The 26,160-nt window shown below is 40.1% G+C and overlaps 1 protein-coding gene across 1 annotated transcript in view; it reads right to left on the minus strand.

Annotated features, from left to right (window-relative positions):
* Positions 1–12,325: 12,325 nt before the first annotated feature.
* Positions 12,326–26,160, minus strand: part of LOC138060362 (meiosis regulator and mRNA stability factor 1-like) — a 33,557-nt gene continuing 19,722 nt past the window's right edge. The window contains exons 17-21 of the mRNA XM_068906118.1: positions 22,024–22,251; positions 20,830–21,112; positions 19,700–19,813; positions 19,572–19,613; positions 12,326–17,973 (exon numbers count right to left, since the gene is read on the minus strand). Coding sequence (XP_068762219.1) covers positions 17,351–17,973; positions 19,572–19,613; positions 19,700–19,813; positions 20,830–21,112; positions 22,024–22,251 — 1,290 coding nt within the window. The 3' untranslated portion in view covers positions 12,326–17,350. The remainder of the gene's footprint in view (positions 17,974–19,571; positions 19,614–19,699; positions 19,814–20,829; positions 21,113–22,023; positions 22,252–26,160) is intronic.

Consider the following 26,160-nt stretch of genomic DNA (forward strand, 5'->3'; position numbering starts at 1 on the left):
TCAAATATTGTTGTTTTGGCTATTCAGAGTTAACCTAATCTATGTTTATTTCTATAATTTGGAGGAAAGCAAACAATTGGCATTTTGCTTGGAACAAAAGGTTTCCTTCTAGTGTTCCCAATATGAGGTGCTACGACATGTTAAGTATGATTTTGGTTATTATTACTCCTAAATTCACTTTAAAATTTATTTTTGAACGACTGAAATACATTTCTTAATTTTCCCCTCGGTCTTAATAAATTTTCCTCTATGGACCACTTGAATGGCAATTTTAACAACTTGATTTTTAAAAAAAATGCGAAAATCTTAACATTTTCTGTTAGATGCGGGACCCCGAGGAAACAGTGTGTAACTCTTTAGTTGGAAGAGAAACCATTTGAAAATTTAGTGGTATCTTTTTGGTCCACTTTTAAAAAGATAAACGCATGAATTGAAATCAAGATGGTAACCCATTAGCTGGTAAGCTCCACAAACGAATTTCCACTCGAACATTAGCAACTGAGACTCGCGTTGACCTTGAAATTTTTAAAGAAATTTCCCTCGTAGCCATGGCTTAAAAAAGAATCTCGCTGGCATAGAAACGCACCAGGCTGGAAACGCACTATGCAGTCAACATTCGTCCGTTTTATTGGCCTGAAAAAGGGTGTTTTGTCGACACCGAATGGCAGCCATGTTTGATTTGAGCTATTGAAGTCACATGACAAGGCCTCGACCAATCAGACATTTTTCGCCAGTGAAAGTGAACGCATGGTTGTCCAGCTCAATAGTGCGCATGCTATCCTGTCAATTATTTGCCCTTTCACCGGAAACAGGGCATTTCGGTTTTTGTCGATCTATCCGAAAGGACGCTACCAAAGCGTTTATTCGCGAAGTCAGTACAACTAAATACATTATCAATATGGTTTTGCCGTCTTCTTACTCTTGACTCGAAAATGCCAGCCTGAATTCGTCTTAGAATAGTTAGAAAAAGCACAAATAACAGCCAAAGCACAACTGCTTACGTTCGAATTCTGCTCGCCGACAACTCAAGTTTGTTGACAAAAAGAATGCCTCAAAATGTTTTAAATGGTTTTCTGGCCCTCTATTAATAGCGTTCACGTGAATTTTAAATGGGGTATCGGGAAAGAAAAATTTTCAGGCTCATATGTGTTTCGTGTAAACATACATTTTTAAGTTGCAAAAATTTGTATAAGCACTACAAACCTTTTACTGACCATTACTCGAAGGAACTCGATCCCTTTATAAGCTGCAAGGAAGCCGCTGATGAATTTTTCATGAAAACCTCGGCCCCTAACACCGGAAAGCCAGACTTGGAAAGTTTTTTTAGCGGAAGGCTCACTAAGGAAGAGCTTCTAGAGTTTGCCCTCCCGCAGGTCGCCAGATAGGTGCAAACAAGCTGATTCATTTCCAAAAAGAGTAAGATCTAGAAGGTGCAGTCAAATTTTGTTTCTTGTATTGTGCGAAAATTTATTCAAAACTTTTCCCTCACTCCCAAATAAGAACTTGCTGTGTTTTGCAATTCTACAGCGAATTACTATTAGGCCAATACGAGAATCAACATCAAAGAGGCACTCCCAGGGGTTTGGGGGAAGAAGAGAACATGGCTTATTTGAACTGGGGAACAGAGTAACAATATCAAAATATTTTAGGGAACAAGGGAAGTAAACCAATATTTGAATTTTAGGGATAAAAAAGCTGGGAATAAGTTTAAAAGTAATTTGGGGAACAAGGAAACACAAGCAAATATTTAAAGGGAACAAGGACCCCTCTCCCCAGGAGGGCCTCATTTAATGTTCTGCCTCTTTCATCCAACAGCTCCAACAATTTTTGAATGACCGACACGAAAAGAAGACTCTCTTAGAGAAATAAATTATTTATAATAACACTTTAGCATGCAAAACAATGCTCAGATGCTTACAAGCACCCTCATGCCCGTGTTTGTAAAAAAGCACCATGAGCTATTCCTTGCAGCTGGTTTAGGCATTGTGTCATCTTTCAACATTGGGCAAAACCAAACCTACTCCATTCTCAGAGGGCACTGGGGGAAGAAGCTAAAAGAAAAAACTAGCCTTAATCCAATTCTCCCAAGGCAATCTTTAAAGAATAAGATTATTGAAGGAACACTTTTGAGTGCCAACCCTAAAATAAGTCTTTTAAAACAAGTGCAAACAATATTAATAGTCTTTAAATTCACAAAATGTCTCATATTCAATTAGATTTGGCAGCAATATTCCTTAAAACTAGGCAGAACTATTTACCATAAAATGTGGAACATTTCCTGCCTATCTAAATATGCCACAAAAGGGCTCCAAAAAGCAACCAGTTACGTTTTTAGATAAAGATAGTGTCTCTATGGAGATCTGACACAATACCTAAAAATTAAATAATTTGATGCGATCAAGACATTGAATGAACGATATTGACTGTGAGTCCATTGACTCATGACTCATTTAACTCATAAAACATGCGTTCTCTGAATGAACAAGCAATAAACAAACTGCAGCAATGTATTTTACGTTCACAAAGTGGGAATGAAAAAAAACAATTCCTCATTTGATGTTTCAAATATATGCATTTAAATTAATTTTCTATCAACAATTCAAGGGACTGACTTTTCAGTGTCTATTCACTGGTATTGATTTATGTTTCCATGATAAGTTTGAAAGTGAATCTGGCAACCACCGTGTCCTATTAAATGGGAAATAACTTTAACAAACCCTTTAACCTTAAACATTTTACAAGGGACACCATTGTTGATGCCCTGCAAAGATCAAAGAATAAATTGAAAGGAGAGTTGGTCCGGAGTTTATCCACAATGGACAGTTAGTGGCTGCATTCACCAATGTAGAGAACAAACACATCAGGTTTCTTCTCAAGCAACCAAGTGTTCAAGGAGCTATTCAATTTCCAAAGAACACTATGGTAGTGTACCAGTACCTGGGTGAATTCAGGTACCTGGCCTGAAAATGAAACTTGTGGAGCCAAACAACTTGTTGAGCTTAGTACTTAAACAGGGTAGATAATTATGTCTACAAGTATTGTCTATTCAACCAACAGTTTCTCCTAATTTTGTGTACCATTCACTTGTTGGCCATGTTTCCTTAACAAAAAATCGCTAATTCAAGTACAGATTCAAGTACAGATTCAAGTCCTTTCAAATCATTAAAGTTACTTTGCGCCACAAGGAACAAACGAAACGAGATGCTTCCGTGAAGCATACACTGGGTTGCCTGTGGTACATGCTACAGAAAATCAGAAGGCACTGAATTGTGTGGTATTGAAATACAGCATTCCAGTCTCTGAAGAATAACAAATAAAAGAGAAGCGAGAAACATTGGCTTCTGGGCTGACATGTTGATAATTTTCAAGTTCCCTCACAACTTATTTTTACCACAAGTGTGCCCTCTGAGCATCTGACAGCTTTGTAATACTAAATTTCACTGAAGTCAAGCCCTGTTCCGCGGGGTTAGTGTTAGGATGGGAGACCAAAACAATAAACTCCTCATAAAAAACAGAAGCATCTGACCGAAAATACTATTAACGCTAACAAATGCGAACTCAGCAACGTACAGATTTTGTTAGCTTGCTTTATGCAAAACAAATATTGATGAAAAAGCAAATAACTATTGATACACAGTTTTTAGAAAGAGCAGAACGAAGTTTCCGGGACGGTCGATCGAGAATAACATATTTACGACATGAAAACAACATTAATTTTGAACCGTAAATATAGAATATAAAAAGTTACGATCAGCGACAAACATTTTGGGAGATTTTTGCTACGTTCAAATAAATCGCCAAATCGAAAGTGACATGGCCGGAATTCAGCGGGCGCCGTGATTAAGTTACCGCAGCATGTTTACTCGCCAAACAGTGAAGCATCTGTGTCAAATGATGGCAAGATACCGGGTTTTTGTAAGTTTCTTTTTCTGTCAAGTGTTATAAAGTTTGACAATGAAATGAGCGAAGTCAAAACAAAGATCACAATCGCCCAACTCTTGTTTATGCAAAGTCAAAATTTACTCTCCAAGACGCGTTCGACGTTATTTATCACCAGGTAATTTCATCATTTTGGAAATGGCAGCTGCTTTATTATTCATCTGCGTCACAATTTTTCACTGATTTTGGGGCTCATTTTGTTGAAACTCAAGCACGCTTCCAACAGGTCTGTGAACCCTTCCTGCTTACAGAGCAATACTAAAAAACTTCTCACATATCACATTTCAACCTTAAGCTCGTAAATTCAATACACAACATGATATTATAATTCACAAAGGCAGAAAATACCACAGAATCCTTTTCCAGCGAAAATTTATTGAAACAAACAACATATTTGCTCTTCCTATTTCATTGCGTGCGTGAAGACAATAAACTCAATCGTGTCAAATTACCATGTACTTCAGGTAAATACAGCTCACTTTGATTTGGTCTCGACGGGCGATAGATTGTTGTCGAAGTCCAGTACTCGTCGATTTTGAGATTCCTGCCTAGTTTATCCAACTGACTTTCCATTATTGAGCTCCATAAGGGTATATTTAATTTAAGGATCCACTAAAACGCCATTCGCGTTACATGACTTTCGACGCGATTGCAGGCTAAGTTAATGATTCTATTGTGTCCACCAGAGAAATCTACGCAGTTCCACTACTCTCTCGATCCTAAGAAAATACGCGCAGAAGGCTCTATGCACAAAGACACCACTTACCAGGGGAGTGACAGGCAAGACTTTTACCGACACAGAAAAAAAAAACAACAAAAACTAAAAAAAAGAAAAAAAAAAGAAAACAAACAAACTAAACGCAGACCTCAACTGGGTTTGCCATAGGCAACCCAGTAAAAATACAAGCACTGAAGAACAAACTGCTCAAGAATGCACGACTCCTTTTGAAACAGCAGAACAGGATCCTTGAGTCACTAAAAAAGTGCTGCATGCTACGTAGATGTTTGCAGAACGATCGCAAGTTGTAATCATTGAAAAAAACTCCACTCCAGATCTGATAGACGATAATCGTGCAAGACTCGCCAAGCACGTGGAACACCCAACAGGATTATTCGTTGTTTGGCACAGCAGATGAACGAAAAATTGTTCCCCTCACTATTAAGTTCCAACCCGATAAGACCAATCTTGCCCAAATACAACAACAATTTCGAATTCGGCAGCAGGCAAGCTCATCACAAGCCATCGAAGTTGGCATAAAGCAGCATAGCGCTTCACCTGAAGTTCGATCATGGTGGAAACGAACAAGGGGTGAAAGAACTTCCTAAGGTCAGACGACCAAATGTGATTGACCCAACACTCGTAACTTAGAGCGGCTCAGTTATCGGACATCAAAGTGCTGAACAAACCAAGGGATTTCGTCGTAAAAATGTTCACTCAGCGACGCCTTCTTCTTCTTCTACTGAATAAAGTTCAAAAGCGATCCTGGTTGTTAATCACATGCTAGCCCAATCCATAAACTGGATAAAGAGGATTGGCAAATTGATTGTCAGAACAATGCGTCATTTCTGTCTCGCTGAGTTCAGAGAAGCGACGGTCAAGAGAGTCACAAGGGAAGGCTGAGCGAATGTCCACAGATCTAACCAATCAGAATGTAAACAATTGGCGTGACATCGGATAGCACAGTTTTTCCCGCTCGCTGAATTCTGATTGGTCAGTTTAAATTTCAGTAGCTCTCGCCGTATGCAAGGAACACGAAAAGCATCGACTGTCAAGAGCTTTGCTGACGTAGCCTGGCTGTGTAGCCGCGTCGAGCCACAGAAAGAGCGCGAAAATTAAGCCTCGATCAGGTGTGTGTGAGTGTCTGACCTGGCTTGGGCCTGCGATCCAATCAACAACCAGTCACTGGTCAGCGGTCAACTTCAAAAAAACAGCTGACCTCGATAAGGTCTAACTTGAACCAGCTATATAGTCACGTGATACTGGTCAGCGAATACCTTGTTTTGACAGGTGTCAATTGACCATAACATTGATGTCCAATATCAAAGATGTATGCTGTAAACTAGTTACAGTGTCAAATGGAGTATTGTTACGTGTACTGGTCACATTGGCATACATGAAAGGGCGGACGGACATACGGACGTTGATGACGTCATGGCTATAAAACCAAATTTTCTCACATCGATGGGTTACCATATTTTCTTGATTGGATGCATTGTTTAGCAACATCCAATCAGTGTGGAGCAAAGAGAGTGACGGTTGCTCCTTGGCACACGAAATCCCGGCCGCGGATGGTGGTCGCTTCGAAAGCCGCATTTCTCGAAAATTATTTGGCGGTTAGCGCTTGGATTTTGAATGGATCTTCGATTGAATGGCACGAGGAGAAGCGTCAACCTTTCAGTTTATCTGGTGTTCGATTTGAAAGGCGGGCGATTCTAATTTCTGGGTGAAAATCGGCTTGACGCTGGAGCGGTCGAAAATGAGCTTTCCACCCTTGTCTCCTTCTAAGGACGTGTAGTAACAGTCAAAGGAAAACCCACCAAATCGCTCAAATTCACCATTTTCAGCCGCAGAAATGACAATACACAACAACCGAGGTCGGTTTACGTTTATTTTGAGCTTTAACATAGTCATTTCTCGATGTAAGTTTACTATATAATCTTAGGACTCTTCAATATTTCCCATACATTTCTTTATATTTCGAACATACAAACACACTGTTTGTGTGGGTTCCCTGTGGTGTAATAGCAGTTGAGTTTTATTCCTCAGTTATCGAGTTCCATAAGTATAAAACTTAAAAATTGATTGCTTTAAAATCAGAAAAGAGCCAATTCACCGTTGCTGTTGAGAAAAGTGTATGCCAGGCAAAAGAAGTTGCGTCTCGGCAGCCTGAAAGTTAAGAAATAATTTGCCTGTGTTTAAATTAACAAATACACCAATACATCACTAAAGCGTTTCATGTTTAACCGGAGAATTAGGGAAGCAGATGTTCGAAGGTGTAATAGCTGTTGAGTTTTATTCCTCAGTTATCGAGTTCCATAGGTATAAAACTTAAAAATGGATTGCTTTAAAATCAGAAAAGAACCAATTCACCGTTGCTGTTGAGAAAAGTGTATGCCGGGCAAAACAAGTTGCATCTCGGTAACCTGAAAGTTAAGATATAATTTGCCTGTGTTTAAATTAATTGGAAATAAAGAGAATAAAAAAGAAATAATTTTCCATTTTTTAATTGCATGATGCTGGCCGTTGTAAACCGTGTTTTAGAAAATATTTTAGATTGATTTATTGTGCCTCTGGACTATTTTGACACATCACTCAAAATTAATTTAAAGTAATTTGAGTTATTTGTCGTCATTAAAACTTTATAACGATGTCGGCCCAACAAATGTGTCGAGATTAACACCTCTCTCTCCCTTTGTCTCTCGCTCTGCCTTTTTAGTGTGAGTCTTGTTACAACTCCCACTGAGATTTTGGTAATTTTTTTTTACCTAAACAGCGGGGACCCACATTCCTGACCCAAGTTAAGCTCCTCATGGGCTTACAAACAACGCTGTAAGGAACTTATGGACTACCTCGTCAATCGAGGTTACGAACTTAATTTCCTTAAAACCCAGATACGACGTGCTTCTGACATTTCCCGGAACGACGCTCTTAAACCCAAACCTAAACAACAGACAGATACTGTTCCGTTCGTCATTACCTATAACCCCGCTTTACCTAACATATCCCGTATAATTCACAAACACTCTAACGTGCTTTATTCATCTGGTCGCTGTAAAAATGTTTTCACTAATCTCCCTTTAGTAGCCTACCGGCGTTGTAAAAACATTAGTGACATTCTAGTTAGAGCTAAATTGCCGGAACCTACTAACACCGACCAATCTGGGTCTCCATCCGGCTCGTTTCGGTGCAATGAAACTAGTTGCACCGCCTGTCCTTTTATTGAGGATGGCCGTAATCAATATACTTTTTATAGTACTAGACAAACCTTTAAAATAAAATCACATATTACTTGTGAAACCCCTAATGTAATTTACATGATTCAGTGCACTAAATGTAATCTTCAGTACATCGGAGAGACCAAACGTCGTCTTAAAGACCGCTTTAATGAACATAAGCGACCTATTATAAACCCCTTTTGTAGTTATACCCCCACTGCGGTTTCACGACACTTCCTGACCAGTGGTCACGCGGAGGATCACATGATCCTGGATACCGCTCGAACTGCACACTAGTCGTGAAGGCTCGTGAGGCATTCCTCATACACTGAGGAAAAACACTGGAGCCTGCAGGCCTTAACAGAAGAGATGAAATGTAATTTAGTTTAGCTACCTTTTAATTTTCTTTTGTTTTTTTCATCTTGTTATCATGTATTATTCTCTCTCCTCTTTTTTATGCATTTCCGTTTTTATTACACATCACGTAGCCTTTTTATGTCATTGCAGTATATTTTCTATTTTTAAATTTTTTTTTGGTGTGGTCACGATCTATTTTGATCCAACGTAGAGCAAGTTTTGATCGTACACGGTTTTTGCAGTGGTTTAATCCTTAAAAAGTCTTCGTTTGTCCACGCAAAATTTTGCATATGCATTGTTTCCAGTTTCTCTTAGGACCATTATAAATAAGTCCCAAGAGAAGATTAACAACGGCTATGCACAATTTTGAAGAGACAAACGAAGAGTATTATGGTATTTTTGATATTGGCAAATTAGAGACCTTATATTTTCTTCCACCAACATGGCGGCGATCACGACACGTAAGGAGTCCACCTGCCTTTGACAAGGGATGTTGTCCGTGATGTAAGAATTGTTATCGCAAGGAAAGCATCGGAGGCCATTTCTAGAACTTTCCAGAAAAGTGATCATGTCAACCTCGTCCCCAGCCGGATCCTTTCTCTTCCTCCATCGAGAACCTGGTTGTGGCTGGTCACGTGCCTATGAGTACAAATGAAATGCGCAAGCAGGGTGGGTCATCGGCTTAATTATTACTTTGTCAACAGTATTCAGTTCTATTTTTAGGGGAGGGCGGAACAAATTGTTTTTCTTTTCCAAATTGAGCCTGCGTTTTTAAGTTAGATTTCAAGTTCTGCTGATTTCGGGTGAGACAAACGTGATGTTTAAAGTGAAACAAGTAATTTGTCTGAAAGCGTTGTGTTTGAGGATAGATGCAGTGGTAGAACTTCCAACAGGATACGGAAGATAATCATTTTGTTTGAGATTAAAAGACATTCCTGCGCCACGCCATGTTGGGCAGACACGAGGAGCCATGTAGCAGAGCCATGTTGCAGCGACAAAAAGGTGTGTCATTCACACTGAAGCGACATGCATTAGGGTCGTGTGGCGGTGACATGTAGCAGGGACAAAATCACAACATTTGTACACACGTGAAAATGTTGCGGGTACATGTTTCAGGGATTCGTTGCAGCGACATGTCCCCGCGACGTGTCCCATGAAGTTCAACTTCTTAAACTTCATGTGACACGTCGCGAGGACAAAATAACCGACAAATTGGTGTTGCACAATTCAAAGTATCAGTTCACACGAGGACACGTCGCTGCAACATATCCCTGAAACATGTACCCGCAACATTTTCATGTGTGTGCACATGTTGTGATCTTGTCCATGCTACATTTCCCCGCTACACGTCCCTGTAAATGTCGCTTCAGTGTGCACTATAAAAGTTTGTCGCTGCAACATGACCCCTCGTGTCTGCCACCTTTAATCTCCACTTCCTACCGAGCTCAGTAGGTGAGTTCAGTGGGGACAAGAATTTAATCTAGCACACACGTGACAATCTGTAACAAGGGTACATTCTCCTGGGAAGAAGAGAGAGGAACGAGGTTGATTAGTTCGAACTTGGCAAATAAATTCGTGTAGTCCGCAAAAAGAGGAACTGTTTTGTAATAGTTTTTAAAAATGTTTAAGGCCCGTTTTAAACATCGCATTTTACATGTGCCGAATCTAATGCCAATGATCGAGCGAAAACAATAGATTTTTCTCATTTGCATTAGATTCGGCACATGTAAAATGCGACGTTTAAAACGGGCCCAAGGATGGTGCCTACTACTGCTACTGCGCATAAGTTCTTCGCTTCTCAAGATACTCAGGTTTCCTATCGCCGATGCTTCCTAATACAGGGATATTTTTGCGCTGTTTAAAACTATGCAGAGAAAGAAGTCAGCAAGTTTTCTTGGTATCCAAAAAGAAATTGGGGGTAACCACGCATTTTTCAGAGATAATTAAGCTTCAATTTGGAAAAGAACGCCAAACATTGCTTAGTATTTTGAAGCTTCTTGCAAATATTGTTGATTAATTGTCATGGGAAAATGCGTGGTTACCCCCAATTTTCCTTTCGGATTTCGATAACATTTGTTAAGATCTGCTTTTCCCGCATATTTCAGTAAACCACGCAAAAATACCTTTGAATTAGTAGGCACCGTCCTTAATATACATTTCCCTCTGCTACTCTGTTATGTGTCGTTTATTTCGTTTCAGAAAAGCATTTCGCTACGCTACAACGATCTCGTTTCATATTGGTAAAAAATCTGACAGGAGAATTCACGCCAGGCCACATCCTTGCCTTGTATTAAATAACGGCATTGAAAATGTTATAAACCAACTTGTTTGTGCGTCAGCTGACCGTTCATTTAGATTTGATGCACTTGGGAAACTTGCAAAGCACTCAAGAAGGTTGAGTTGCCAAGGCTACGCTTCGAGCAACTCCTTAACGCATTTCCCATGCCCTCTAATCTTACCGCGTGATTCAAATCTTGAACGCACGCTGACGCATGAGACCACGCAAATTGGAGATAGCAGATGTTCACTCAATAGGAGATGTTCACGCAATGGTATTGGTGGTTTCCATCTGACGTCAAGGCGGCCGGACATTTTGATGTACAGAACAATGCAGTAAAATTGATTCTATTGTTATGCAAAACGTATGGGGCCATTTTTGTTTTTTATATACATCCGGGACCCGAGTGAAGTATTTTCGATTTCCTTATCCTCACTTGTGAGGATATTGATGACGTCATTTCCCGCCTCTGCATGGTTGTTTGTGCAAACATTCAGTGAAAAATGGCGAGCGATAGATTAGTGAAGTTCTCTGAAGCTGACGTAAAATCCTTTTCTGAGAAACAAAAAAATGGTAACAAGAAGAATGAAACTACTTAGAAGTATTCAAGGAGTTCCTTGCAAGTGAAGAAGAAATGCGAAAATTGAAGAAATTCCTGCCGCCGAGCTGCAAGAATTTGCGATAAAGTTTGTGCTCGGCGTTAGAAAGAAAAATGGTGAGGAAAACACTCCTGTCTACATAATAAAAAGAAAATTACACGTAACTCGAAGATATGAATTTTATGTGTATTGTCTTGCCACTCGAACATAAAATTCATATCTTTTCGCCACCGTGTAATATCCTCTATCTATGTACACCAACATGGCCGACTCCATCACGTGGATGCAAACCAAGAATTGAGAAGGGTGATAGACTGATTACTGGGCAACGAGCGAAAGCACCTGTCCAAGGCGATTCGAACCTCGGATCTCCGTAACACCTGTCGGATGAGCGACAAGAACTCCTAGGAGCTAAGATGTCTATCTACCTTCATCAAAGGCGCATCACTATGTAGAGCCCACAGACCACAGGGACACACAGTTCAATAAGAATTTAGATAACCCACCTTACTCCCAAAAAGTGCCCGTAGCGGAATGGGTGGGGCAACCGACAGGTGTTATGAGGGTCGTAGGTCTCTCTGATTTTTCAGATTCGACGCTCTGGATTCCGGACACCAAAGCCTCACATTTGCTGGATTCCGGATTCCTTCACATCGGGCGACATGTTGGCCTTAACCCAGTTTGGAGACATATCACGAACATGTGGTCTCATTACCAACCCAAAAAAGAAAAAAAAGCAAAACCGTGTCCTTTCCTTGCGAAAAAGCCTACCCCTCACAAAGATTTTTTCTATGTGGGAACACGCATTTTTCTTCCAAACCTGGACAAAGTTTAAATTTTATGCGTATATCTTTTGTACCTGGTGTATTTGCAAGCTGCAAGAGCTCAGTCAAGTTGTGACATCTGAAGAAGCGATCATCATTAGCTTAACAAGTAGTTAAAAACCCACCAGTCTCTCTCATAAAACATTCTCTTTTGGCTGGTAACACTCTCAGGAGGAGAGCGAGACAAGCAAAATCTAAGGGAGAGAGAGGGGTTGGGGGGGTCTCGGAAGACGACGAACTCTTGCAAGTAAACTGATAACCACCAATGGTTCTTTTTATCGACATGAAATCGCGTCCGTTCCTACACTCAAAACACCAGATCAGGCAAAGGCCTTTGGACAAGGAATATGTTCTAAGCTGTGGGAAGTTAGAGAAATGAAGGCTCCATCAAAACTGACAAATTCATTATTTAATTTTATTCAAAGACTTCCCTTCTTTGACGGAAAAAAACTGTAAAACAATGTGAAGCTCAATTCGATGCAATACAAAGATAAACAGCTACGAAGAGAGAAAAGCGGGGTAAACAGCCTTGCACGCGAACCGAACTACAACCCATTCGCGTTGTACGCTTTCAGTTTGCAGTCACAAGGTTTTCTCATCCGAAAACAAGCACTCACTTGTTTGGAGTTTTCATTTAACTTGGAAAGATTTACCCAAGGAAAGAGCTGTTGGCATGATCGAGTAACAAAGTCAGTCTCGAAGAGATGTTATTTACGAAGATGAGTCGGGTATACTCGGGGAAAATCCGAGTACCCGCAAGCAAGAGTCGAATCTAACATATCTTCCCTCAAAACAAGCGAGTTGGTAGGCGGCTTACATCGCTGTTTTTTGGGCCCCAACAAGACAGCCAACAACCTAGAGAACTCTAGGGCAAAGATTCATCCCAATTTAAGACCGAATTGGATTTGTTCTAATTACTAGTTCAATCCCCTTTCAGCAGGCGAATATTTCTAGAATGTACTTTCACTTTCCCACCTTAGCCTAAGTTGGGTAAGTTTCAAAAGCGACCCGGTCTTTTCTTGTGTCTTCCATTTTACAAACGTATAGGGTTCATTTCCCAATCCACACGTCCTCTTCTATTCAGTCCTCTTTCTTTCCATACGGTTTTCCTCTTAATTCATGGATGATTCTTGGATTTCTTTCCGTTTCACTTTGCTGTAAATCTTTTCTTTCAGGCCACGTGCTGCTAAAAGTACTCTTTCTTGAGTCTCTAAAGGTTTCTTTAATTTTTCTGTTTGTTTTCTTCCTCGCACTATTCCTGTTGATTGCGTTCATTTCAATGCAAACACTTTCGTTGAACGAAGTACCACCACTCTAATTCTCCCTTTCGCCCACGCAATCTTGACTGCTCTAAATCCAAATTCGCTTTCTGCTGTCTGTACCGTCGATCGCGATTCTATTTATTTCGTCAAACTGAAAATCTGAAATGCGACCCCTGAAAAATGTCACGCCCAAAAGAAGATAATTCTTCTTGCACGTTCAACGCTATCACTTGCACGTTTATTTCCACACTGTATAAATCCGGCTTCTAGTGATTCACCACTGTGTCATAGGATGTGATCCCCATCTATCTTTTTCTCTCTTTTATCACATTCACTACAGTTGATCAGTTCAACCATGAAAAGCTTTCTCTCATCTGCGCGGCATGTACAATTTTGAATTGTCCCATCTCCTCTTCCAACCTTTAGAATCCTTTTCTATCGCTGCACATCTGTAATCACTAACTTAAATCCTCACGCGTCATTCCTTTTTCGTCGTCTAATAGCACTGATTTATATTTCCCTTCACACGTTTCCTTACTTGGAATATATTTAAGTCATTATTGCTACTGATAAAATGCTAAATTCTACCTGCACCATTTACTAGTATCTATTTAACCTATTTCTAAAATGTCGCCGTTGTTTTTTATTCAGATCTTCACATCGTCGCGGTCAAGTCGTGCGGGGTATGATGTCACGAGCGGGCGAATATCAATTTTCGCCTGGGCTAGCAAGATCCCCATGAAACCACGACAAAGGCACTAGCGGGTTTACGAGGTGACCACCTCGTGACGTCTTCGTGTCCTGTTGACAAAAGAGATCAGACACGAAGCAATCGCACCCCTCCTGAATAAACAAAATTTGGTGGCCTCCTTATGGTGTCTTTTCAGTTCCGTCAGTATGAGACGTTCAGGCCCGGGTTGCTAGAAGCATGGTTAGCGCTAACCAGCGTTAAATACCATGGAAACCAATTGATACCTCTTAACCAATGGTTAGCGCTAACCAGGCTTCGAGCAACCGGTCCCTGGATTGCCTGTCAACATAATTAACAGCTGTCCGGTATCAAATCTGTATCAGTCATCCATAAACGCCACGTTATTACAGTTCTCCTGATACCGCCTAGTGGTCTGGCGTCGTCGCAAACGAAACTTGGTAGAAAACGTCGCTGTTAAGGCTCTTCATGCTGCTGAATCCAACCTCTACCGCCGAAAATAGAAAAGCCATTTGGAGACCTCCCAACAGAGGGTCCTACGTATGCTGCCATCATATAGCGACGTACTTAAGTCTTCATTATTTTTAAAAATTGGACCAAACTTAAAACGGATGCCCTGTCAGTTGGCATCAGCAAGCCGGCTATGAAATGGACTAACGCTGTCAGAACTTCAATTATATTCCTGCTGGAGAAAAAAACACCTTTGTGCCGGCTATGGCAATGTAATTACGTCCAGCCTTTCCAATATTTTCAAGTAGAATGGTTGGAATGTGTACACCAACCATAAAACCATTAAAATCGCCATGGTATTTAACAAAATACGATATCCGCAGCTAAAGGAATAATATATTTTTTCTTCTGAACCGAGATTCTTTGCATAAGGCTGATTTTTCTTTCTTCGGCCTTGAATAGTTGCACGTAAAGCAACCAGATGCGCCTCTTCATGTAAAAAGGTCTGACTTGTGCACCCATGCACCTTAACTTCCACTTGCCCTGGAAAGTGATCATCTTGTCCATATAAAATAGTTCAACTGACAACCCAAGTGTTGAAATCAATGTTAAAAATACAACTGGAATAAAACAGCTTTCTCCTATTTTCCAAGACCCCGCGAGACAGTGTCTTTTATCTTCTTACCTTGCTGATCGCGAAAAAACAGAGTAGAAAGCGCCCTTTTTAATTCGCAGGTCGTCGGTGCCTTCACAGAAAAAGAGCTTCCTCAAAAATCGTTTATTTCTTGAAGATTGACCAGCGGATATGCACGGGACATCCCTCTGCCGAAAAATGTCTTGACGGAAACAAAAGCAAAGTTGTCTTTTTTTCCATCAATACAAAGACCACAAGTACAATATCCATGTCGCTCGCGAGGGCCGATTACGTCTCAAAAAGCCGCAAGAATCCAAAGGGGCCAGCCCCATCATCTCAATCCTTCAAGTCTGAACCGGTTATCCTTTTTCTAATACCTTTTCTTTATTCCACCAATTGCCAGATTAATTTATACAACTTTGCCCTCTTAATTCAACATCTTCCAAACTTCCAACAATCCTACACCTGAGAATTCTGCTAAAATTAATTATTTGCCAGGAGCCAAGCGATGTCACTGAAAACACATATAACAAATAAACGACACAATTATGCACAGCACATCACCTACCTTCACTTACGCAGAAAGGACTAGAACTGGGACACTGATGACGTCAATGACCTGTTCCGTGTTGTCCAATCAGAATGAAGGATCCATGGACCTGCCCTACCGCCAATAGACAGGTTCGAAAGAAAAAATAAAGCCACCGTTTCCTCAAATGAAGGAAAGGTAACCAAACAAAACATAGAAACACACGATTGGCTCCTGCTTAGCTACAAAATGACACTCCCTGCATTGAAGCAGTCCGCAAAATGGGATTCTGTAACCTCTTACCGAGCATTAAGAATCTAGTATTATTTTGCAACCTTAAATGAAAGTCGAGCTTGAAACTGCGACTCGGATAGTTCTCGATTTTCAGACTACAGCTCTTCCCTCGGGTAAATAAATCCCTGCCATAAGGAATACGAACTTGAAAAGCTCTGATAAACAACTTGAAATTTTAGGCCACCAAATGTCCTTGTTAACACAAGAGAACGAAGATTAATTGAGTTTGTTACATCATTCTCACAGCTGTTACCCCGTCTTCACTCTTTTCTTCGTTAAGTTGTAAAGCTATGTCTGCCTTTTTCAACAAAACCCAACAAACACAATAATCAAACTTAACTGCAAAGTAAACTCAACAATCAACATAACAAAACAAAAAACCAGTGAAAAAAGGCCTTGATAAATAAATAAATTTGCGATCTTTTTCAGTGTGAACTTGACTGTTTTTGCCAGTTATTCCTATTGACTACCTAAAATGGATCAGTAGATGACACAGCAAGCCGGCACTGAATAACATGGACTAAAGCCTTCGTGAGTGAGAACTCCAACCATAAAAAAGCTTTCACTCAAACCGCTTGTCATTGAAATAAGCTGTAGTTGTTTCCCATTTGCTCGCTTTGGGTAGTCAACAAGGAGAAACTTTTTTTTTGGCCTTATTTCCCAAGAATGCTCACTTAACTAGGGGATGAGATGATCTACGACTGTCCACGAGCAATTTCTTCACAGCCCAGCTGGATGAGTTCCCGCTGATCTCTAGCAAAGTAAAAGAAAATTCTGGACCTCATTGCCACCGCTTGTCAGAAACTCAAAGCGCAATTTTACCAAAACGAAGTTACCATAAAACACAACTGGCGCATTCGCTCACCTTACCAGCTCTTTGATACACTGTGTTAGAAGCCGCCATCATTTCTTAGAGAAACATTAGTCCCGGTCATGTTGTCAGCGCTTTCTTTGTTTTGGATCGCCGTGACGTGATATGAATACGCTCAATTTAACGAATGATGAACACACGTAGAAACCAAAGCAAAACAAATACAAAAATAAAGATAGGGCCCCACTATCAAAAGAAATTTCAAATATATCTCGTTCATTTTAAGTACCACGCACTCAAAAGCACAAAAAAAACAACTGCAGCCAAGGTACCCAAATCACTTTGCCGACATCTAAAAGGTAAGGCCTTCAGCATGTCATCTTTGCCCATATTGAAAAAAAGGTCCCACAGAGAACAAAAGAAGCAATTCACACAAAAAAACCGACTGCGCGTAAAAATTTCTGATTTCTGAAGAAACCTTTTCATGTGGGCGAAGTCGATATGGCTACCGAAAGTCACCAAAGAAACGTGAACGTTCCGGACCGACCTTTAGGAATGATCGTTGTGTGACTTACGTCACAATGCCTCGCCGAAGGTCGTCGCACGACCAAAAGAACGGTTGCGGAAAAAAAAAAAAACGAAAAAGATGCCCCAATATAGAGAACCAATTCTGCTACCACTTGCCCTTTAACTCAAACAGATGTCTTCATCATTAAGAAGGTAGGATTTTAATTACTGGGCGTCTTGCTGAAACTGGCAGCCAGTTTGACTTTAGGAGCAGAAAACCTCCTCGCTTTCCCTTTCTTTTCCTCACGCTGAGAAGACGACTTTTGTGCGGCTTCACACGTGAATTTTGCTGCGAGCTTCCTTGACACTGTCGGTTCAGTGGGACTGCGTGACAGGAGATCGGCCTCCACTTCAGAGAGGAACATGACCCCAGGTTTCATAGGTGACGGCCTCACAGTAGGAGAACGAGGCATCTCCAAATCTTTCAATTTTCCTTCTGGAGGCGATCTCTGATCAAACACATGCACTCTGCAGTCTCGTTGCGGCGAGCCGTTGTATTCACCGGAGAGTTCGTTTGACTCTGCCAGCAGCTCGGTCAAGTCACCCCCTGGGCTTGCCGTGCTCAGTGGGTTGGGAAGGCCCATGTTGTTAATGGCTGCAAAAAGCAAATCGACGTCAAACTCGGTGAAGGAAATTAGATCACCCACCGGGGGAGGTTCGGGGACTGCAGGTTGCAAGTCTGGTTCTGGAAGGGATTCAGGAACCGGAGCCATCAACCAGTCTTCAGTCATCGTCTGCTCTGGGAATGATCTGAATGATCCTTCCCCATCAAGGACAATCAAGTCTGGATAAAGCAAAAAGAAAAGATAAAGACAAAATTGCAAAACGTTATTGACCACATATCCAAATTAATAATAAATTAAAGATATCAAGCACCCCTTCTTTTAATAATTTTTTCATTTTCTTTGGGGTGGGGGGCGGCGGCGCGGCGGCGGTGCCCATAGTCTAAGCTTAAAGGGGCTAGGTCAAGCTATTTTAGGTAATTTTGTTTAATTTTGTTAACTATGAGCTCTAAACGTTAAATTGGCAGAGCAAGAGTCTTTCATTTGCAAAATCACGGCCACATAACTGAGAATGATTTTCCAGCTTTGTAAATGACAATTTGATAGAGGTGGGCCGACGTTTATCAAAATTTACCCAAATTCAGTCCATTTCAATCCTCTCCAGTTTTGTCCATCCCTGTCCCTTCTTGGCTTCCCTGTGTTTTGTTAGAGTTCTTCTATAGTTTTGAAACAGTTATTTTGATATTTTAGTTAATTCTATGACCATTCGATCCGTGCTGAAATTGCCTAAAATTGCGTGACCTAGCCTCTTTAATTAATGAGTCCACATTAAAAAGATTTTGGATATCGTGTCAGAGATTACGTCTGTGTATAAATTCCGTTTCAGGACGCAGGAATCCCACTGAAAAATGAATAGTTCATTTCCGAATTCATGTCTGCCTGCTCCTCAAAGCGAGTCTAAGTGCGAAGTTTTTCTCACGAAAATTAGTTTTCATTCATATGTAAAGTAGAACTAATTACCATCACAAAAAAAGTACCATCACAAAAACTTCGCACTTAGACTCGCTTTGAAGAGGAGGCATACATGAACACGGAAATGGCCTATTATTCTCTAAACCTTGTGGGTCAACCTCTCATCGAAGAAACCATCTTATTTGGATAGCTTAACAAGGTGCAGAGCAGGGCGGAAACTATGGTTAGAGCACCCTCCCTCCACTGATGTGTCCCCACATCCAGCCTCTCTCTCTCACCAAAAACAAATTTGAATAGGCAACTTTCACGATAGCGTCATTTGACTACAACTAACAGAATTCAGTTTGTTCTTCTTTTATTTAAATTTCGTATTCCCAGCGGGGTAAAAATAACAATAGCTCTAATTAGCATAACACAAGCAAAACCCTAAGGATCCTGACACTTGTAGACAAATGGCGTCATCATGCAAATGTCCTATTGATCTGCTTTGAGTAGATTTGGTCAGTCTCCCGTTTAAGAGAGCACTTGCGCTCACCCTGAAACTTTGAAGTGATTATTCATATTACTATATCGATATTTCTCGTTACGTCACCCTTTGTTATTAATATGCCAACCAAAAGCTAATTTGCTGTTGAAACAATAACTTCTTTTGTTCCGTGGATGGCAAATTTCAATATCAAAGAAATGTAACGTCAATGTTTGTAAACCAGAATATCGCTACCACTCCTGAGCCCAAAAATGACGCATCCGAGTCACATCTTCTTCAAAGCGACTTCGAGTATGAAACATTTCCATGAAAGAAAAGATTTATGTAAACAGTAGATCCAAGTGCCATTACAGAAATTCCGAACTCTTCGCTAGAAAAAAAGAGACTAAACTTAAAACGAAGATGGTTTGTTTAACTTGCCTTCTCCATCGTTGTCGTCGATGGTAACCACGATTTCATCATCTAAAAATGAAATAAACACCAAGTGTTTTACATTGAAACGATGAACCACGATTCTCGCAATACCAACTGATAAGTATAACAATTACCTTCTTCAACGCAAAGTTGCGAAACAGCATCGGCATTCTTAGCCGCACCATTTTTGTTAGAAGACGAACCCGTTTCTTGGACAGTGCCTTCCTGGTTTCTCTGCGTCTCTGCAACTGTCCAAAGAACATAGCTAGATACATGTCCAATGCAATTGTATAATTAGAATCGCTGTAATTTGCGTAAACGCCACAATGTGACCTCTTAAGAACTTCATGTTGCTCTTTGGTTAGGGTTCCGGTTGGGGTCAGAGATATGTCCAGAAATGCAGGCACTAGTTTGCTGCACGCGGGTTTGAATAAACATCCCGAAGTGCACACTTGTTGTTCTTCCCAACATCAATATCACTCGTGTGTCTCGGAATACAGACAATTAACGTCACAAAGCGTCCACCAAATGCTGCTCATCAAGTAAGGATAAACAGATACATTTACCCTAAGCTAAAAATAACGTTAACCTTTACCCTTACCTTATTGTTAGAAATAGGTAAGGCTTAGACTTACAGCGGTTTTCAATTGAGTGTCGAAAGTAATTAGCGAATTGCTTTGGTTTCTGATTACTTCACTCAGTGATTGGTTCAAAGTTCTCGCGCCACTTTTTTAACCAATCAGAAGTGAAACCAAAACAAATCGTGGTTCGCGCGTGCACATTTCCCCGCGCTTTGAGTCGGTTACGTGTAATTACTTCGAGTTTTGATTGGTTTACCAGATTGTCTCCGTCCTTTTTTGCTTGGCTAAAGTAATTACTTTGGTTTTGGTTTACGACACTCGATTAAAACTCGCTTTAAAGGAGTGCATCCAATTAGGTGCATTTTGGCTGGACATTAGTGTGAGGTCATGGTTAGAGGGTCACTGCGTCACGCCTACACAAGGTAACGTGAATCTCGTGTAAAATTGGACAACCCTCGATGGTTGACGAAAGAATGAAATTTTATTAGACAGCACTGATGAAGACGAACGAGAGCCTCGTAAACTTGCACTCGGCAAACAAATTAAAAAGGTCCACACGACAAATTCATTTGATAAACCGAACAGGATTTCAAACACAAAAAAAGGGCATGTTAGGATACCAGGCCACACTGTCTCGACAATCATGTTCGATTGTCCGCTCGAGAATGAAATAAAGACGTTACCTTGATTGAGAGGTACGACGAAATCATCTCCGTCTACGAGGATAACCATCTTTTCGGCACACTTGCCACGTATTTGAGCAACATTAGAGATGATATCAATCACCTCAGATATCCGATTGAAGCCGTAATCAGCAGCTTTACATGGCCGGCCATACAGCTGTTGGAAGTTTGGTGCAAAGCGGTTCAGTGAGACGCATCCGTGAAGATGCCTCAGTAGGTCTCTGGTTTCAATGGCAAAGGACTGAAGTGGCGTCAACCGCAGCTTGCCATCTTTGCTGTCCACCTGTTCAGATAAACGATGAAGTGGTCTCAGAAGAGATCTTGGTTTAGCCGTGAAGGGGAGCTCCGGTTTCCGGTCTAAGAATCTAAAATACTATACAATCTTCCCGGAAACAAAGCGAACTAGCAAATTCACTTGGGTAGTTTCACCTGGTTGAGTAACTTTATCAGACTTTGTCATTTCAAGAAAAGGAAAGGAAAGGAAAGGAACTTTATTTAAGTGTCTAGTAGATTTAGCACTGGAGCACTAATTGGGGACACTGCAAAGTGAAATTAACAATTAACACAACAATTCAAATGTTGGTTTTTGAGGAGAGGGGAAACCGGAGTACCCGGAGAAAACCTCTCGGTGCAGAGTAGAGAACCAACAAACTCAACCCACATATGACGCCGAGTCGAGGAATCGAACCTAGGCCACACTGGTGGGAGGCGAGTGCTCTCACCACTGCGCCATCCCTGCACCCCTGCTCACATGTTCATATTCATAAGCACATTCAGATCCATCAATTCATCTATTCACCTCTAACGGCTAAAATATGAACTCCTAACTCGATAGCTTGGTTGGGAGAGCCGTGGGCTGTACAAAACGTAAGGTTCAAGTCTCGTTCTATGTAATTTTTTCATATCGCTGCAGTACAAGGCACTGTAGATGCCTTTTGATCAGTACGTCGCCGTTCATACAACTGCATTGGTATGCATTTTTCATCCAGAACTATGAGTTTTTGAAGCAAAAATCTTGGCTTTATCTTACTTTTTGCGACATAATCAATAAACGAGATATACAGGCACCCTCATGCACATTAGTTTTACTGGTAATTTGAAATAATTTTGTTGTCCTTTGACTGTAGAGCAATTAGACAAGAAAGTCTGGAAGGATCATTCTAGACTATCGGACGACAGGATTACTCTACGAACCTTTGCAACAGCAGATATAGCGGAAAGCAACTCATCAAGAGAAACAAAACCAAAGATCTGTGCACGAAGCTTGTGATTGTGAAGTTTTTCGTAAGCAGACACCAACTTGGACAGCCGGATACTCTTGTCAGCCTGACGTAGCAGCAAATCAACCACACCGCGTGAAAACACCTTTACAAGATGTTCCTGCTTTATGCAGACAGCTGCCATGTTGCCAGTACCTTGGACCTGCGAAAACACCAAGGAAAATGAAGATAAGAAAAACAACGTATCAACTGAAGCTCGAAGTCTGGTTGCAGCTGCTTGGATGAACACCGAAAAAAAAAAAAAACGGAAATTAACGTAAGGGAAGAGCGGTACAGTTAAAATTGCTGCTACAGGCCTTCCCCACCTTCCCTCCAATATTAGGTACCTTAAACAACGACAAATCCGACGAAAACGAAAACGTAGTTTAGAAATATAACTTAGGGCTACCAAACGTATTTCTGCCATCCGCGTTTGTGCGACGGTTTTGAAGTAAAGATAGCGAACGCTTATCTCACCAAATCTACCTGCCCATACTCTCGCAAGTAAGTATCCCAGCTGTCCCAACTGCTCTACTGTGGAAGCCCAAAACGTCATAAGCAGTTTGGCGATTTTAACCACAAGAGGGTGTAACCCAGATGGAGTATTATCCAATATGGACACCGTATCCTTTCATTCGATTGCTTGGAACTGCTTTGAAGTAACGATGAAGAACGTCTCAAGTTGTTGTCAAATCTTTCAATTTTGGTCATTCAAAAAGGAAACCGGAAAATGCTACCCGCTTATCGACTGGATTGCCATACGGCAACCCAGTAATAACAACTTTCAAGCAAAAGAAATAATTTTAACAATCAAATTTGTGTTTGTGTTTGTGTTTGTATTCGAAATGATTTCCATGATTTTTAGAATCGCTTATTTTAGTTTTCAAATTTCTCTGGTGGCACCGTCTTGATTAATCGTGACGTGTCACGGTTCCTCTACTGTCAATATACAAAAGCAAGTTGTGTAAGCTGTTCCTTCTTCTTCGTCTTCTGGAACCACTCACGGGCCTTTGATGAGTGTCCAAGTATTAATTGTTCTTGCGTTGCAAACAAGCATAATGACAGAAGAGAAACTTATCACGCGTTAACATGAAGGCTGGCAAGAAACTGAAACTAGTCACTTCTCGGTCAGGCCAGGACGTCTCGACACAGTAAAGTCGCCATAAAGAACCACTTCACCGCCACTATGAACGAGTTTCTTTAATTTATTGAAGTCAAAGAATTAGCTTGTAAGACAAAACAACAAAAGTGGCAGTCCAGTGTTCCTGATTCTTCATGCATGACAACAATGTGGTAGCGGGATGAAGTTGAACCATTCGCACAAAACAATGAACACACAAGCTTAAAGGGCCACCGACAACCAATGTCCTTTGCGCGCCTTTGTTGTTGTTATTATCCGGGCAATCGAATCGGCCGGTTCGCTTCAGAAACATCCCGTGAAGAATAACTTCTGCGAATTCGCTGTTCGATTTGTTTTTTAATCCAAACGCCTTCCTCCTTTCGTTCCATAATCTTAAGGTTGAAGTAGTGAGCCAAATAACATGGCGCTTTCCCTTCCTCGGCGGACGACCTTTCTTCACAGTTTTCATTTCGCTTTTAACACGAACACAACACCCAAATAACGCCAAAAATACAATATTTAAACATTAAGGAAAATATGAACAAAGTTTGAAGCTACTGGGCATCCAAAACACGACGATGTGAGGCGATGAAATTTGACTTTTCAAGAAATACTAGTTTTTTATTTTATTTTATTTATTTATTTATTTATTTTTTGCCACAGAAAGAAGAAATCAAAATACAAATATGAACAATCAAAAAAGAGAAGATGAAAAGAAAAATTATTGAATTACATTGGTGGCGAGGAGGCCTAAAAGAAACTACTAAGCTTATGTAAATTAGGCCTCCCCAAGTAAAAGCATCTATCTATTGTTGACATGCAAGTTGGCAACGGAGAATACAATTGTTACAAACATTTAGTTATTTAACGTGTTGAAATATAAAGTAATGAACGGAAATTAAAAACAGTTTGAACTTACAAGTTGGTAATGAAGCATACGATTACAAACACTTAGTCATTTAATTAAGGTGTTGAAATATGTAAACAGTTGTGAAAGTAAAATTACAGGGTGAAAACAATTTGACACAGGAAGAACAAAATACTTAATTTTCAGAATAGTTGTTAAAAAAGAATGACTTAAGTGCTTTCTTGAAGGAAGCTGTTGAGGAAGAATTCATTATATCAATGTCAAGAGAATTGTAAAATTTAGGTCCCTGATAGAAAACAGAAAATTGTTTAATGTTAGTCCGACAGAAAGGCACACGAAATGCATGAGAGTTTCTCGAATAATATGTGTGAATTTGACTGTTTAGAGTGAATTTGCTAGCTAACTTGGGAGGAAGAGTTCGAATTTGATAGGAGAACATGAATTGACCAAGTTGTAACAGGTTAAGATCATGGAATTTTAGGATTCCAAGTTTCTTAAATATAGGGTCAGAATGAGCATTAAAATGAGATTTATCTATGATTCTCACCACTCTTTTCTGCAATTTTACCAGACGGACAAGGTTAGTTTTATAGGTGGACGCCCAAACTATATTACTGTAAAAGAAGTAAGGATAAACAAGTGAAAAGTACAATACACGTAAAGAGTATGAAGATAAATAAAAACTTGATTTCTGTATCATTCCAATTGATTTCGACACTTTGTTAGCCACATGAGAGATCTCAGACTTCCAGGTTACGTTTTCATCGATGATCACACCCAAGAAAACTGTTTCTTTAACTTGATCAATTTGTTGTTTATTTATCAAAATTTGAAAATTATAACTTCTACGTTTTTGGTTTGGTTTGAACACTATGAACTTGGTCTTTTTAAGGTTCAGTGAAAGCTTATTAACCCTAAACCATACTGATAACTTATTTAACTCGATATTCAGCTGATTAACCAAATAATCAGGATCTTTACCAGACAGAAAAACGTTGGTATCGTCCGCGAATAAAATCAGTTGTAGTGCCGTAGATGCATTGACTATATCATTAATGTAAAGAAGAAAAAATAAAGGCCCTAGAATAGAGCCCTGAGGAACCCCACAGGATATATTAAAGCGAGAAGAAACATGACCGTTGAAATCTACAAATTGTAATCTGTTAGAAAAGTAGCTTTTTACCCATTTTAAGGCCAGTCCACGTATACCATAGTGTTCAAGTTTGTCAAATAAAATATTATGATTAACTGTATCGAATGCTTTTGAGAAATCAAGGAAAATACCAACAGCTATATCACCACGATCTAAAGCAGAGGAAATCTTATCATACAAATCAATCAAAGCAAGTGTAGGGGAGTGATTTTTCCTAAAGCCATATTGCTCATCACAAAGGACATTTAAATTAGTTAGATAATCATTTAAACGGTTATAAATTATTCTCCCAAGAAATTTGGAAAAACTAGGTAGAACTGAAACAGGTCTATAGTTAGTGAACAACGACTGGTCATCAGCTTTGAATAAAGGTATTACCCGTGCTATCTTCATTTGATCTGGTACAATGCCATGAGCAATCGACAAGTTAATAATGTGAGCCAAAGGTTCAGAGATTAATTGGATAGATTCCTTTATGAGGGACATTGGAATGTTATCATAACCCGCAGCTTTGTTGGATGCAAATGATTGAGCAATAACAATAATTTCTTCTTTTGTTGCCGGATTGAAAAAGATAGATTCTGCAAAAGATCCTGAAAGAAAGTCTTTATGAGAAAAAGGATGAGATTGTATTTCTTTTGCAAGGTTAGGACCAATACTGGAGAAATACTTACAAAATTTATTCGCGATGATAACTGGATCAGATATTTCTTGACCATCAGATGTGAATATTGAGTTTACTTTAGGCTTCTTCCGATTTCTTCCGATTCAAGATGTCATTAAGAATTTTCCAAGTAGCATGGGTATTTGCTTTTGCATATTCTAATTTCTTCTCATAATATAATCGTCTAGCCGATCTCAAAATGTGATTTAATTTGTTTTTGAAAGACTTATAGAGTAGATTGTTATTCTGTGTCGGTTTATGAAGGAA

The sequence above is a fragment of the Montipora capricornis genome, chromosome 8, assembly GCF_036669925.1.
Source record: "Montipora capricornis isolate CH-2021 chromosome 8, ASM3666992v2, whole genome shotgun sequence".
Classification (NCBI taxonomy): domain Eukaryota; kingdom Metazoa; phylum Cnidaria; class Anthozoa; order Scleractinia; family Acroporidae; genus Montipora; species Montipora capricornis.